General features: G+C 36.4%; 1 protein-coding gene across 1 annotated transcript in view; it reads right to left on the reverse strand.

Annotated features, from left to right (window-relative positions):
- Nucleotides 1–813: 813 nt before the first annotated feature.
- The window catches only part of LOC126194705 (ATPase family AAA domain-containing protein 2-like), a 220538-nt gene continuing 204338 nt past the window's right edge, over nucleotides 814–17013 (reverse strand). The window contains exon 25 of the mRNA XM_049932942.1: nucleotides 814–7054. Coding sequence (XP_049788899.1) covers nucleotides 7001–7054 — 54 coding nt within the window. The 3' untranslated portion in view covers nucleotides 814–7000. The remainder of the gene's footprint in view (nucleotides 7055–17013) is intronic.

Raw genomic sequence — 17013 nt, forward strand, 5'->3', positions numbered from 1 at the left:
ATAAAAGTTCACACGATATCTTTGTACATGTGTGTCAAGCCATTATACTAAAGTGGTCAGTAAATGACCTTCTGGACATGCTTGTCTCCTTGTACAGCAAAAAGATATTACCTTTGGGTCATTTTTCATCTTGCTGATACATGTGTAGTAAATGCTTAGCTTCTATATAAGCGACACTGTTCCTAGCTAAAAGAGAGGCCTATGTCTTCAGTGCAGTTTGGACTAGAAGTAGCCAATGCATTGCTTCAGACATTGTGCCTCTTTAAGAGGAAACATGGCTGCCCATCAACTGAAAATGAAACATGGAAATTGTTTATACACAATTTATCACACACTAGATGTCCAAAATGTGATGTAGCATTATGTCTCCATAGCAAAAAGGACTGTTTTGTAAAATTTCACACCAAATGAAAACTGGGCTTTCAGTGAGGTCCATTATTTGTCTTGGTTATCTTTTTTGCTACTGGTGAATAAAAAGCTATTAAAGTAGTTGTTTTGAGCTTTTAAGACTATTTTATGAATATTATTGATTGAATATAGATTCCTGACCTGTATTTCCACCGAATCTGTATGACACCCCCCCCTCCCCCCCCCCCCCCCCACACACACAAAGCTAAAAAAATTGAAATAATTTTTAATGTGTTGATAGAAGAAGAGGAGAGAGAGCAACATAAAAATTTGGCCTGGGAAAGATTAACTTGATAAAACAGATATTTGTTATAAGATTTGAGGTCAGTGAGTGTACAAGAAATTAATTGTGTAATGAATGCTTAATGACAATTTTGGAATTGGATGAAAAAAATGAAAAGCTAGTTCTTTCACATTACATTTAATTAACAACACAAACTGAGGCAAATTACATTATTTATTTTTATTAGACAAATGTTTAATATCCCAAAAACTAGCAACTCTGACAAAAATATTAAACCCTACAAAAAAAAAAAAAATCAGCAAACATTTTCATAAATATAGTATAAAGCCTACAGCAATCGTGTTATGAAGGACTGCAGGAAGGCAACTGGATAGTATGTAGAACAGTGTTTGTAGGCAATGTAAATATTTTGCAACAATTTTAGTGGAACTTTTTTTCTTCAACAGTTACATTTCAAACGAATGCTAGTGAAATAACTTGTGAAAAAACATACTATAGTTATTGAAATTTGTCATTTGAGTCATGTTTAAATATGCCTGGTTTGCAACCTCATGACAAGTAACAAATAACTTCAAGAAGAGTGAATAACTTTTTGTGATCCCCATGTTGCCTTCCATTAGACATTCTAAGGCAAATAAATATATGTTTAATAAAACGGCAGTTATTTTCAGCCTTGTAAAATAGGCTTAGTCATGTATACATATATTTTATATATACATATGTAGATATTAATTCACAGTCTCATTTGCAGTTAGATAATTCAAATTGAACAGCTTAAAAATGCTTCACTTGGTGAGAATGGCAGTGATATGATTTTGAGAAGAAATAAATGGCAGTATGTTCTTGTTATGAAATAGTTTACAAATCACATTTAAGATAAATGTCGCAATTTGTATGTCTCCTTTTCTTTTAAACATTTCTTCACTTGTATTAGGTAGGCAACAAGATTTCTAAAAGTCTATAAATACAATTTCTCTGCAGAATCCAGCCCATCTATGAATCTTGGAGACCAGTAATACTGGCATGAATGAGAAAAATAAATTATTACATGTGTACGGTTTTTATCACTTTTCTTCTGCGAAATGTAAACAAGATGTGCTTGTCAATTACCGAATGACATTACAAGTTTGTGATCCAATCCAAACTATTACTGCAGTATTTTTATTTGCATGATAAATATTTAATTCTGGAATTTGTTAAGATGCATGGAATGAAGATCATTGCTTGAAGCAAAATTCACTGACAAGAAAAATTGCAAGTCTAATCTACGATCAATTAACAATTCTGAACTATACTAAATTATAAATGAACTTTGTTTTAATACATAAATATATACTTTACATTTTATCACACCTCGTTTTTTTGGCATAAATCATACAGTTATTCAAGTCTTAATAGTACTACATGTCTTCATTTTTATTTTATACATTTTTAAAATTAACTGCTTACCCTAATTAAGAGATCATGTAATGCAGCATGGATTATTTAGACATTATTGAAATAGTGAAGGATCAATCACAGCAGAACACAGTGAGTAAACAGGTACATGTTATAAATAAATCAATACACTATTGATTTATCTCAAATGCAAAAGTATTTGTTGATTGTGTTACCTTTCTCTTGAACATTCTCAAAGGAAGAACTGAATAGCTCAATACCAATTTGGTGTAAAAATCCAGTAGCTTTCTAAATCAACTTTCAGTCTTTCATAATGTTAATTATACAATCAATATTAGTCACCTACTTATTGATAATGTGAATAATCTATTGAAGAATAGCAGACAGTACAGAGATGAGTGATAAATTGTAAAATTTCTTGTCAATTTTCTACCAGTAATTATTACACTATCAAAATAAGCAGAAAATTGAGAAAAAAATGGGCTAGTCATCATCAAAAAGCCTTGTTTGGAAATATTTGGCATGGAAGCTATAAATTCAGATATCACATGCCTGCAATCATATAACAAAGTAACTTGTGTTTCATCAATTTTCCCTAAATAATTAGTTTTCTACACGAAATACCTCATACCTCCTTCCCCCATTTTATTTCTAAAAAAGCCTTGAGATTTTTCTTTCAGAAGTATAACAAAGTCATTCGTGGGTGTGAAAGACAAAAATACTTCTAAAATAAGCCAAGTGTATTGACTTCAGTTACTTTTTCCATGACAAAAAACAACTTTTTGAAAAATCAGTAATATTTTTCAGAGAGAGAGAGAGAGAGAGAGAGAGAGAGAGAGAGAGAGAGAGAGAGAGAGAGAGAGAGATAGATAGATAGATATTTAGGGGTGGGGGGTGGAGGAGGAAAGAGGCACCCTGGAAACAGCCTAATTAGAGCATACTTGGAAGAGAGAAATATGTGATTAACCACCTCCTCATATTATGCAACAGATAGATTACTGTAGGCACAATGAACTAAGCAATATTTAATTTCTTTTGATGCTTCATCTCGAAAATAGCGATCAAACAACTAACGTAATTGTGACTGAGGAATAGTTACTATTATATTCATAACATCGATGGTTTAAAAATAACGTCTTCAGTCTTCAAAACAATTTTTGTAAGTTTTATTGGTCATAAAAATTGCTAAACTGAAATATGTCTGTCTACAATTGTCAATATGAACTACTCCGAGGAAAACAAATCGATCTTGAAACATCGGCAGTCAGTTGATTTAAGTTTTGTTAATTTAAGTGCTCTCTAATCCAACTTACCAAGTACTGGTCTCTGTGACTTAGAACAAATTGTAGAGTGATACTTTTACAGTTCTTCACACAGTTGCAAGATATGGTAACAACATATTTAACTGAAAGTAATAACAAATTTATCATACAAAGGCACATGTCTTCATCCACTAATAATTTCCATGTCCATTCTCCATGCCACAAAGTGAGTTCAAACACATTCAAAGGCAACAAGTAAGGCTACAGAAAGACTGGTTGCACAGTATTCTTTCGTACATAAAGTAAGGTAAATATTGCTATAATATCCGACATAAATGAACTCTTGGTGCTTCTCAATATCTTAACACTAGAGTTATCTTTCACATTTTTACATTTACACAACCATCACATACACTTTCAGAAAACATCACATATAATTACAATTATGATGGGGTTATAATTCCCAGGGTTTCCCAATTAGTTGACTGTACATCTTACAAGAAAAATGTGTATAAAGCGTTCTGTCCAAAATAGTTATCCAAATACAGTGTAACTGACATTTGAACCCTGTTCCTACATTTTGCAGAAACAACAATTCATTCACAGATTAAGATACATTTATATACATTGGTTAAAAGAAATCTGCTTATAACAATGTAAGCTGTTCTTTTACCACAAAATCAATCACAGCAGTTTATGAAAAAATTGCAGTATTCAAAGCCTATATGTAGGTTTTTGCCAAATGTTTATTTATTAGCTCTCAGCCTGTTTCAGGCAAATGGAAGATGAAATGCTCACACCCAAATACAGATTCAAATTGCTCGCCACATATATAAATATTGCTCTGTATAGTCTCATGAGTCACACTCATGTAAACTAGTGATTATCTACCACGGAAATGCTGAAGTGTGTGTAATATACTCTTTCAGCGTCCCGATAACAGGCACAGAGTCCTATTCACTTCCTGCAAATCCGAAATTTATGCTTAATGTAATTATAATAATTTAAATGGACTTACTTTTCTTCAGGGCACCACACAAAAAGCAATAAAAACATTAAGAATTACTTTTTTGTTTCTACTGGTAGGAACATCTGAAAAACTATACATAAAACCACTTATGTTGTGGGAGTGCGGGGCCACAGATGATATCAGAATTTTAGAGCATATGTGGAAAGAATAGAATTGAGCCTGCTTAGCACACTGTTTTGATTACGCTCTATATCATATTGTCTTGTCACTTCAGTTTGAGTGGTAGTTGTTCTGATGAAGCTTACCTCTCTTTCCAGTACTTGAGTGTATGTATTAAAAATGAATGTTATTTTTTCTCACATCCGAAGGAAACAGATCTTCTGACATATCAGCTGGAATTTGTGATAATATGATAATGTTATTTTGTTCTATGTTTCCTGTTTCATATGCTTTTCTATGTTTCGTTCAGTATGCTTCACAGACAAACAGCATGGTTGACCAAACCTCATACTATTGTTTTTCACGGGCAATGCTTTTTACAATTAAGCTATCTAGGCCTGATTAAAGATTAACTTTAGAGCTCCAATCAGCTGGTACCACATTCCTCAATGTTCACTTGCACACTTAACTCTACTAGCACTCCTGTAGGCCAATACATCGCGGAGAATGGCTGAACAAAACTTTTAGGATTATTTCTACAATTAATATTTTCTTATACAGCAGAGAACAGTTTTCCATTTTGGCACAGTTTTAAGCTGTCAGAACATTTTACACTAGGATATACTTCAGTGAAATGTTCATCCAAGATCTTCATGATTATTTTATAAATGTCATTTTTTATACATTAAAATAAAGAACCTACATGATTAAAACAGAAGTGATGTGGTCCCCCACATCAGAAAATGATTAGCCAGCAGTTTCTTTGAACAGTTCTTTGAATATTCTATGACTACAGTTCAGTTAGTTATGTAAACCTGATGGCTTGTGTTCCTGCACAATAAACTTCTTGACACACGTGCACTGCTATTACAGTGATAATTGTACAAGACGAGCGAACTTAACTACAGGGAACAGTCCCACGCGATTTTCCTCAAATCACACTGTACCACATTCTTTCTTGTATGAAATGTGAGCTTTGGTTGTGTTATTTATTTAATGTTTACCTTTACATCTTCCTCAAAACATCTTTCACTAGAGAGTCTCAGGAGAGCAAAAATGTTTGCACATGTAGAGGGCAAATAAAATTTGACACTATACAGCCATTTGGTATTTAACTACTTAATATTTCAACGGTACAGTTTTGAATACTGCAACTGATGTATCTTCTGTTGTCCTGTCCACACGAAGGCAACAACAACTACCATTTTTATTAATGCAAATACTATTAGTCACTGCCTCATCACAGTAGTTTTAGCTGGCAGTCGTTACATGAAAATCATCTGCCCAAACAGCAACATAATTTTTCTTCCCTTAACTTTTCTACTTCTAGTATAAATGTTCTTAAAATTCATTTTTAATAATTCTTCCACAGTCAATATTAAAATCGCACGTGTAGTTTTCCATGTGTCATACTCCCCACTGAGAAATTAGATACTTAGTCTTGCTCTGAGCACTGCCTAAGTACTCTTAAAAATCACAAAACACAAGGGAACTACCCTTCACAGTAATATAAACAATAAAAGCAGAAGTACTCAAGAGAATGAACCTACAAATAACAAGCTGACATCTAGGTCATAATAACGACATTTGTGAAAATAATAAATTTTAGTTTATCTTATTTATTGCCTGTATTGCAAGTATTTTCTTATCATTTGGTGTTGGAGACAAATGTAAAATGTGTTAAGAATCAGCACAAAGAGTGGACAAAATTAAATTTCATAAAGTGTGTACAATAGAAGAAAGATAACAGGTAACTTTTATTAAATTTGAAGCAAGCACTAAAATCAACTTTGAACAGAGGCAATCAGGAGAGCAGTTTAATTTACTGCCAGACTGGTTTGTATACAAAGAACAATAACTACTACTTGTGAATAAAAATAATTAAGAATGTGTACATTTTTCCTCTTTTTTTTTTACTGTTAGCACAACTGAAACATAAACCTGTCATTAAAAGCGGCCAGTCATTTATACAACTAGACCAATGAAGTGTACCTATTTTAAAATCACATTACATGGTGAACACTGTAATATTTAACTTATCTACAATTCTGGCAGTCATTTTCCCTGAGATTCAACAACTGGCGGTGCTTTATTATTTGGGAAACCCTGTTACACTGAAGTCTACAAAATTTAGTGCATATTTAATAAAAATAAATTATTGAACACTGTTGTCTTACTTAGTATTAACAAAAAACTCTGGAAGTGTCCAGCATCTGTTAGCACAAACAATGACATCTTTCTCTCACATATATAAAACCCACACTTGTGGGAGTGAGCACTCTCTCTCTCTCTCTCTCTCTCTCTCTCACACACACACACACACACACGGTACCTTATTTACAATGCTTATTATGACATACTAATTTACAACAACCAAACCACTTATGGAAGTCAATAAATTACAGAACATATACAACGACATTACCAAAATGTATGATTTTTTGTTATCCAAATATAATATGAGCAAACATATGAATGGAAGTCAAAAATAACAGCATTATGTATTGTATCTATAACTTCTATTTCATACAAAATATGTTTGAGCATACAAACTGGCAGTTACAGTAATTGGGAGTAATGTTCTTGAAATCTCCTAAGCTCCACATCCAAATCCTGGAAAAGGAATAAACACAGATTATAAAATACAACATATTGCAGGAATAGTGAAACTCAAAATAAAAACATTAATTTACACTGATATGGATAAACTTTTTCTAGAGTAACAGGATAGGACTTCACATTTTGAATGCCTTCCATCTCATGATCTAAAATTCTCCTGAAGAGAATAAACTATCTCAAAAACCCAGAGAAACAGAAATAGCTTCACAGTTGTGCACCTGGGCAACTACTCATTATTTTACAATATTCCCCATCAGGCAGCTAACAAGAGATTAAAAGGGAAAAACAATCTCTTTCAGCAAAAAAGTATTCTTGAGATATTAGAATGTTGAACGATAGATTTGTCAACAGAACAGTAACATATTTTACAACGAAAAGTTTGTGTGAAGGTTTACTTTTTGGTTTGTAAGTCAATATGTAAACTGGGTATGGGGGTGGGATATTGCGTTTATTATCTGCACAATGCCAACTGCCACCAATGGAGGAATAATTTCGGATGTCTCAATTACCAAGTCCCAGACTGAAATATTTGTAAGCAAGATAAGAGGTGGTACAATACATAAAGTGCAACACATACAATTGCTGGCCCCAAGTGTTTCTCCATACAAGACAAAGCCATCTCTCCACACTGAAGTTTGACCGTGTGGTTGTTAATATCCTCAGATTACCTCTGCGCAACCAGCTAGATATGACCAGCAATAAAAGCCTCACCCTTATAAAAGTCGAAGAGAAACTGTGACATGGAAATAATTTAACATGTTATATTCCAATTCATTCAAAGCGTTACTTTCTGTGCTGGTTTATCATCTGCATTGCTCACATCTTCTGCCCCCTTTCTCTGACCACCTCCTTTCTGCTTCCCCCCATGTCCATCCCCTCCTTGCCATCTGTCTGACACTCCCCTCTCTCTGCCCATCCTCTACAACCACTCTCTCCGTCCACCCCTTCTCCTCATCTTGGTCCATCTCTCCCTACCCTGTGTCTCGGTCCCTCTCTTCCTACCACCTATCTTGGTCTTGGTCGCCCCCCCCCCCCCCCCCGCCCGCACAGCCATGCCCGTCTAGTCATATATCACCTGAAACATTTTCTGATGCTACTCACACAACATGCCACTCATGTAGGGCAGGCTAGATGTCAGGTATAGACTAACCTTTTCACCCCTACTCCCACCTCTAAGGAAGCTAGATGGTTCTTAACCCCATAGTACTACTTCCAGATGATAAGTAGTATGCGTACCAAATTTAGTTCGAATTGATCCAATAGTTTAGGAGATGTGGGACATATATACGGCGGTCCAAACTCTTTAAGATTATAAAATCTGTTGTTGTTGTTGTTGTGGTCTTCAGTCCTGAGACTGGTTTGATGCAGCTCTCCATACTACCCTATCCTGTGCAAGCTTCTTCATCTCCCAGTACCTACTGCAACCTACATCCTTCTGAATCTGCTTAGTGTATGCATCTCTTGGTCTCCCCCTACGATTTTTACCCTCCACGCTGCCCTCCAATACTAAATTGGTGATCCCTTGATGCCTCAGAACATGTCCTACCAACCGATCCCTTCTTCTGGTCAAGTTGTGCCACAAACTCCTCTTCTCCCCAATCCTATTCAGTACCTCCTCATTAGTTATGTGATCTACCCATCTAATCTTCAGCATTCTTCTGTAGCACCACATTTCGAAAGCTTCTATTCTCTTCTTGTCCAAACTATTTATCGTCCATGTTTCACTTCCATACATGGCTACACTCCATACAAATACTTTCAGAAAAGACTTCCTGACACTTAAATCTATACTCGATGTTAACAAATTTCTCTTCTTCAGAAACGCTTTCCTTGTCATTGCCAGTCTACATTTTATATCCTCTCTACTTTGACCATCATCAGTTATTTTGCTCCCCAAATAGCAAAACTCCTTTACTACTTTAAGTGTCTCATTTCCTAATCTAATACCCTCAACATCACCCGACTTAATTCGACTATTTTCCATTATCCTCGTTTTGCTTTTGTTATAAAATCTAGAAGATCGTAATGGAACACGATGTTGCTTTAGAAATTTTAACCCTACAGTGCATGGTGGTGCATATATGCATTGCCACTCAGTTTCCATTGGCATTATAAAGCAACAATAGTGTTTAAGGCTCTATCCTCACAGCAGTGATACATTGCTGAATCAACAATATCACCTACTGCTTTCATTATTGACTATTTTCCCATTGACAGCCTCCTGTTCGATGTTATCTCTGGCGTTGTACAATCTTGGTGTTGAATACTGGGTGTTTGAATAATCAATAATCATTGTTGTAGCTGAAAGTAAGCATAAGACAAAATGTTTCAATAGCCTGATTTGTATATTTTATATACAAACAACACAATCTGTTACAAGTAATTTACAAAAATTGTGAATTTTAAGTGAATGTTTCTTATACATCACAGTGTGTAATAGCATCTTACATTGTGCTTCAAGCCAGAATATTCATGACCTTTCAAAATTGCTTGTTATAGGTTAACAAAGTATTGTATAAAATGAACCAACAGACCCTTGCATCCTGCTACTTTGTTGGATCGGATGGAGCTGACTGTCAGGGTTCATCAAACCATTTTCATACTACTACTCTACCATTCCACTCTCGAATGGCGAGTGGGAAAAAGGAATATGTAAATCTTTCCGTTTACGCTCTGATTTGTTTTATTTTATTATTGATGATCATTTCTCCCTACATAGGTGGGTGTCAACAAAATATTTTCGCATTTGGAAGAGGAAGTTGGTGATTGAAATTTCGTAAATAGATCTCGCCGCAAAGAGAACCGCCTTTGTTTCAGTGACTGCCACCCCAACTCACGTATCGTATCACTCCTATTGCGCGATAACACAAAACGAGTTGGCTTTCTTTGTAGTTTTTCAATGTCCTCTGTCAGTCCTACCTGGTAAGGATCCCACACCGCGCAGCAATATTCCAGCAGATGATGGACAAGTATAATGTGGGCTGTCTCTTTAGTGGGTTTTTTGCATCTTCTAAGTGTTCTGCCAACAAAGTGCAGTCTTTGTTTTGCCTTCCCCACAATATTATCTATGTGGTCTTTCAAATTTAAGTTGCTCAAAATTGTAATTCCTATGTATCTAGTCGAATTGTCAGCCCTTATATTTGTGCGATTTATCGTATACCCAAAATTTATAGGATTTCTTTTAGTAACCATGTGGATGACCTCGCACTTTTCTTTGTTTAGTGCCAATTGCCACTTTTCACACCATACAGAAATTCTCTCTAGATAATTTTGTAATTGGAAGTGATCGTCTGGAGATTTTAATAGACGGTAAATTACAGCGTCATCTGCAAACAATCTAAGGGGGCTGCTCAGATTATCACCAAGATCATTTATGTAAATCAGGAACATCAGAGGGCCTATGACACTACCTCGTGGAACGCCAGATATTACTTCTGTTCTACTCGATGATTTACCATCTATCACTACAAACTGTGACCTCTCTGAGAGGAAATCACGAATCCAGTCACACAACTGAGACTATACTCCATATGCACACAATTTGATTAAAAGTCGCTTGTGAGGAATGGTATCAAAAGCCTTCCGGAATTCCAGGAATATGGAATCGATCTGAGATCCCTTGTCTACAGGACTCATTACTTCATGGGAATAAAGAACTAGCTGCGTTGCACAAGAACAATATTTTCTGAATCCGTGTTGGTTATGTATCAATAAGTCATTTTCTTCAAGATGATTCATAATGTTCGAGTACAGTGTATGCTCCAAAATCCTACTGCAAATTAAGGTCAGTGATATTGGTCTATAATTCAATGGGTTAGTCCCATTTCCTTTCTTGAATATTGGTGTGACCTGTGCTACTTTCCAGTCTTTAGTAACAGACCTTTCATCAAGTGAGCTGCTGTATATGACTGCTAAGAAAGACGCTATTGTGTCTGCATACTCTGAAAGAAACCTGATTGGTATACCATCTGGACCAGAAGACTTTCCTTTCTTAAGTGATTTGAGTTGTTTCGCAACACCTAAGATATCTACTTTTATGTCACTCATGCTAACAGCTGTTCTGCTTTTGAATTCTGGAATATTTACTTCATCTGCTTTCGTGGAGGAATTACAGAAAACTGTATTTAGTAACTCCACTTTAGTGGCACCATCATCGGTAACATTTCCATTGCTATCACACAGTGACGGTATTGACTGCTTTTTACCAATGGTGTACTTCACATACGACCAAAATATCTTCAGGTTTTCTACCATATTTTGAGACAATGTTTCACTGTGGAAACTCTTAAAAGCATCTCACATTGGCATCCGCACTAAATTTCAAGCTTCCGTGAAACTTAGCCAGTCTTGGGGATTTTGCGTTATTCTGAATTTGGCATGCTTTTTTCGTTGCTTCTGCAACAGTGTCCTCACGTGTTTTGTGTACCATGGTGGATCAGTCCCGTCTCATATTAACTTATGCAGTATGAATCTATCTATTGCTGTCGATACTGTAACTTTGAATTTGAGCCTTACCTGGTCTATACTTACATAATTAGCTTGGAAGGAATGGAGACTCATTCTTAGGAAGGCATCAAGCGAATTTTCATCTGCTGTTTTAAATAGATATATTTTGCATTTATTTTTTGTGGTTTTGGTTGATATGGTTTTGAGCCTCGCTACAATGACCTTGTGTTCACTAATCCCTGTATCTGTCATGACGCTCTCTATTAGATCAGGATTATTTGTGGCTAAGAGGTCAAATGTGTGTTTGCAACCATTTACAATTCGTGTGGGCTTATGAACTAATTGTTCAAAGTAATTCTCAGAGAAAGCATTTAGTACAACCAGTTAAGGAAATGTCGCCAATGGACAAGGAGCTTCTATGATGTAGGTCTAGCTTGATTTTACTAAAGATGCTCAAATCTGTTCACACCATAATGCATTGTTGATGACAAAATTTAAATTCCAGCAGAAGACTTGCTGCAACCCATTTGGTAAAGAAAAAACACATAACCAAAAACGCTTTAACACCAATAACCATTGAAGTGTCTGATTAGTTGAAGTTACTGACTGATGAAGTTTTTAAACCTGTCAGAATTTGTACAAAATGCAGACATGAAGTGGCCCAAAAGGAACCACTCCACCAGGATAACCAAGAATCAACCACTGAAGACATGGGTGTTGCTGATGCTTGCTTTACTGTTAATACTTCATTATCATCACTTCGAGAGACACCATTAAAATTTCAGTGGATCAGCAAAAGGGACTAACAGGATACATAAAGCACTCTGAAAGCCCAGAGCACCATTATTAGGGCAATTGCCATGACCACTGGTATGAGCCAAGTAGATATTGCTCAAACACAAATTGAAGAGTGCCAAAAATGTAAAAATATGGACATCTTAATTGAAGGACTTTAGATTAAGCTTCAGACTTTAGGCAATTGCAGTAAAGTTCAAATTTTGACCCTGGCCCCAAATAACTGCACTATTGAAAGAACAACTAAAGAATTTGCAGTTTCAACTAAAATGGTAAAGAAGGCTAAGAAATTAAGATGAAAGATGGGATTTTGGCAATACCTGCAAACTGAATAGGGAAAAAGCTCAGTGAGAAGTAAAACAAAATGTCCTCACTTTTTTTTTTAAAGATTTTTCTCATTTATGCCCAGGCAAAAAGGATTATGTTACAGTAAGAATAAATTGGAAAAAAAAACCAAACTGAACTGAAATTTTATATATAACCATCAAAGACCATATAGAACCTTCAAACCAAATTTCATTGGATTTGGAGGTGGTCATGTGGGGATCCCTGGTCCCCTTGACGTGTGATGACCCATTAGTTACATTTACTCTTTCAATTCTTTGTATTGCACTCTGGCCTTTCAATTATCATATTTAAATAACATCCATTACCCCTTTCTACATTAAAGACTTAGTCATTTTTGTAAAATTAGCTACACTTTCATGTTCTTGAATATTAGAAATGTTTGCAGCATTGAGTGAAATTCTGTAACCTGTGGCGTATTGTTTGCAGTGAGGTGCCTATGAAGAGCAGCACCTTACAACAACACTGACATTATGATCAGCATTTTATTGAAATTCACAACTACCTAATCACCAAATAAGTTTAAATTTTGTGTTTTAGTGACAGGATAAACAAGCTTTTTAACACCCTAACCTATCACTTTCAATCATCCGTCTATATTACAGTGCTTTTTTCTGTATAAATAGTGTGATATAACTAAAACTGACTCAAGTAAATTATAAAATTTTAAGTAACCCTTGAGAGCAGTACAGCCCCATTTCAAATGATAGACATTTTAGGAATGCTACTATTACAGCTTAGTTCATGTTCACGACTCACTATCACTACTGACCACACATGGCAGAACAGGTTTGGTCACTAAGTAAACTGTGAATTTTTACAGGTGTGTTCTCAAAAAGTTATGCTAATTTTCTCTTGGCATTCTTCAAAACTATTATCTATATTGTCTCAAACTTTTTATTATGTTTGAGAACTTTAAACATTGCAGCGTGTCAGCAATTGTGAATAATTTAATGATTATAAAGAATCTGCCTCGACTGCAAATAGAAACCAGATGTTGACCTAGGTTTCGGCGGGGGTAACCACGCCTTCTTCGGAACAAACTAAAACTACAAACTGCCTCAAGAGGCATGGCCCAACATTAATACAGAACACCAAGAGTGCAAAAGACTCGCATAAAATGTAAAATAAATGGTACAGCTCTTGACATGGTACACAAGTACCGTTTATTTTACATTTTATGCGAGTCTTTTGCACTTTTGGGCATTCTGTATTAATGTTGGACCATGCCTCTTTATGCAGTTTGCAGTTTTAGTTTTAGTTTGTTCCGAAGAAGGCTAGTTATGCACGCCGAAACCTAGGTCAACATCCGGTTTCTATTTGCAATCAAGGCGGATTCTTTATAATCACTTTTTATTATGTCATGAAAGTGCTGTTCCAATAGCTAGCTGTACACCAGTTTTTAGTTTTTTTGTGGGCTTGGAGTAAGTAGAAGGTGAAAATTTGTTACGAGATTTTAGACTGGCATTGTCCGGCAGATTAAAGCTGTATGCCAGACAGAGATGTACCTTGCCTTTCATAGGCAATGCTCAGTTCAAATCCACCATGAAGTTCCAATGCTGTGTACACCTCACTGCAGTGAGTGACAGATCAGTCTGAAAATTTTAGAACATTTGTGCTTGCTGCCCCTCAATGTGTATGGGAATTGGACATACAGGGTGATTCACAAAGATATGCAAATATTTTAATATGTTATTCTACATATAAAACTAATGAAAAAAGTGCATATAAACATTGGTCTGCAAATGTTTGGTTAGAGTTAAAGCTAATAAAAGATTTTGCCTGAAATTAGCAACTTCACAAATATGACGCCATCGCAACGCTGTACGAGATAAAAGTAAAGCACAATTTCCATTTATTTTGTTGTTATTGGTTTGGTGAATCTAATAAAATGTGTCCGAGGCGTGTATCTGCAGTAGTTTTCCGGAACATCCAGAGAAGCAAAGATTATTATACAAGAAAATTTGCTTACTTTCCATTAAGAATGTAGAAACGTTTATGTCACTACTGGCAACTGTTTGTTAGATGTTTCTGTAGTTTCCTAACCTTGAAACGAGTTAGTTTTCTGTATCGTTCAGTGAAAGAATGTTCACAACAATAGTGTATTTAAGTGAACGCACATAGTAACTGTTGTAGTTTGTAGATTATTTATGAAATAGGGATGCCTTTCAAATTTACAACAGAGGAATAGGCTGATATGGTGTCTATTTATGGCAAATGTGACGGTAATGCTACAGCTGTAGTTAACAAAGATCGCGTACGTTATCCAACTCAGAGAGAATTCCGAATGCACGAACCATTAGTGGAGTATTTCAAATGTTATGGGAGACAGGTTTTCTACCTAGTGTTCATAATCAGTATGTCTGGGACACGTTTTATTAAATTGACCAGATCAATAACAGCAAAATAAATGGAAATCGTGCTTTACTTTAACCTCGTACAGTTTTGCAATGGCTTCATATTTTCGAAGTTGCTAAATTTCAGGCAAAATCTTACTAGCTGTAACTCTGTAACTAAATATTTGCGGACCTATGTTTATATGAACTTTTTGCTTTAGTTTTACTTGTAAAATTAGCATATTAGAATATTTGCATAGCTTCGTGAATCACCCTGTACGTACTAATCTCCTTCTCACCCTTCCCTCTTACCATCATCTTGTCCTCCCTCTCTCTGTCCACCACCTCTTCCTCCTCCCTCCTCTCTGTCCACCTAGTCTTTCTCCCTCTCTCTGTCCGTCGCCTCCTTCTCGTGTCTCTTGGACATTGGGTCTTGTTTATTGTAATTGAACGAAATCCTGATTGGTAATTGAAGATTCATAAAATGAATGGGTACACTGGCTGGAATCATTGGTAGACGTGGTACGAGAGACCTCTCCTACAGCTAGATCTGTAAACTGAGTGAGGTGGCACAGTGGTTAGCACACTGACTTGCATTTGGGAGGAAGACAGTTCAAATCCACATCCAGTCATTGTAATTTAGGTGTTCCATTCTTTCCCTAAATACCTCCAGGCAAATTTTGGTAGGATGGTTTCTTTGAAAGAGCATGTCAATTTCCTTTCCATCCTTGAAACATTCCAAGCTTTTCTCTGCTTCTAAATGACCTCAATGTCAGCTGGACAATAAACACTAATCTTGCTCAAATGCATCTGTGAGGATAATAGCTTCAGGGACAGTATGTTGCACAGTTTTGACCTGCAAACCGATCGGATTACAGACAATTCAGATTCCACAAATAAAATTTTCCTGTTTTCTTTTAAATCCGATTCTGAGGAAGAAAACAAAATGGCAAACAATTGTGTATACAATTTTTGTTTAAAATTATACATAAGGAAGAGAAACAGTTTGTCTAATGGTTTAAATGCTATATATGCACTGACTGAGGGGGAGAATCACAACACCAAGAAGACATTTTACGCTGTAAATGGAAGTTGGTAGGTGTGTTTTACATCTGGAAGATGATGTCTATTCAAATTTCACATCAGTTGCATAAGAGTGGCACTAGCAGCACCACTATGAGGATGCAAATCAGGTTTGATTTAAATACATGCTGTAATGGTCGTGAACATTAGCTATCTTTGAGACTGGATGTGGTGAGTTGACGTTAGTCAAGAATGCCTTTAAGGCGACACAGACACAATTATCAACACCTCACTGAGCTCTAATAAGATCATGTAATAGGGCTACGAGAAGTCGGATGCACCTTACATGATATTGCGGAAAGACTTGGCAGGAATGTCGCAACTGTACACGGTTTCTGGCAGTGGTGGTCACGTGGCACTACGGAGAGGCAAGACCACAGTGTTTGGCACATGGTTCTGGCACATTGTACTGCATCTGCAGCAGCATTTTGAGCAGCAGATACCACCACAGTGATAGAAAGATCTGTTATAAATCAGTTACTTCAAGGACAGTTCCGAGCCAGATGACCTGTAGCGTGCATTTCACTGACACAAACCACAGCCATTTGTAACTTCCATGCAGCAGCTTCGTAATATAAAGCAACTAGAAATCGTCCAAACATGCCGTAGCTGCCAGCAAGTACTGATAAGAGCAGCGCCATACGTCACACTTCCTGCAGTTAATTAGAAGCTCGCTGGGCGCGGCAGGAAGTAGCGCGCTGATAAACCGCAATGGCGGCGCCGGACGTCGAGCAATTCTGCGGATCGCGCTTAGTTAGAACTATAGCGCGATCTGCCTGGCGCCTCATGCAGCGGCTAAGTCCCGTTCAAGGTCACCCGCCTAACGTAGCTGCAGCGGCTAAATGCGACAGCCATGGATGTCTCATTTAGCCGCTGCAGCTACGTAAGGCGGGTGACCTTGAACAAGTTTCGCTTGGCCGCCGCCAGGGCGCTTGGGACCGTGCTATA

Source organism: Schistocerca nitens, chromosome 7, assembly GCF_023898315.1.
Source record: "Schistocerca nitens isolate TAMUIC-IGC-003100 chromosome 7, iqSchNite1.1, whole genome shotgun sequence".
Lineage (NCBI taxonomy): Eukaryota > Metazoa > Arthropoda > Insecta > Orthoptera > Acrididae > Schistocerca > Schistocerca nitens.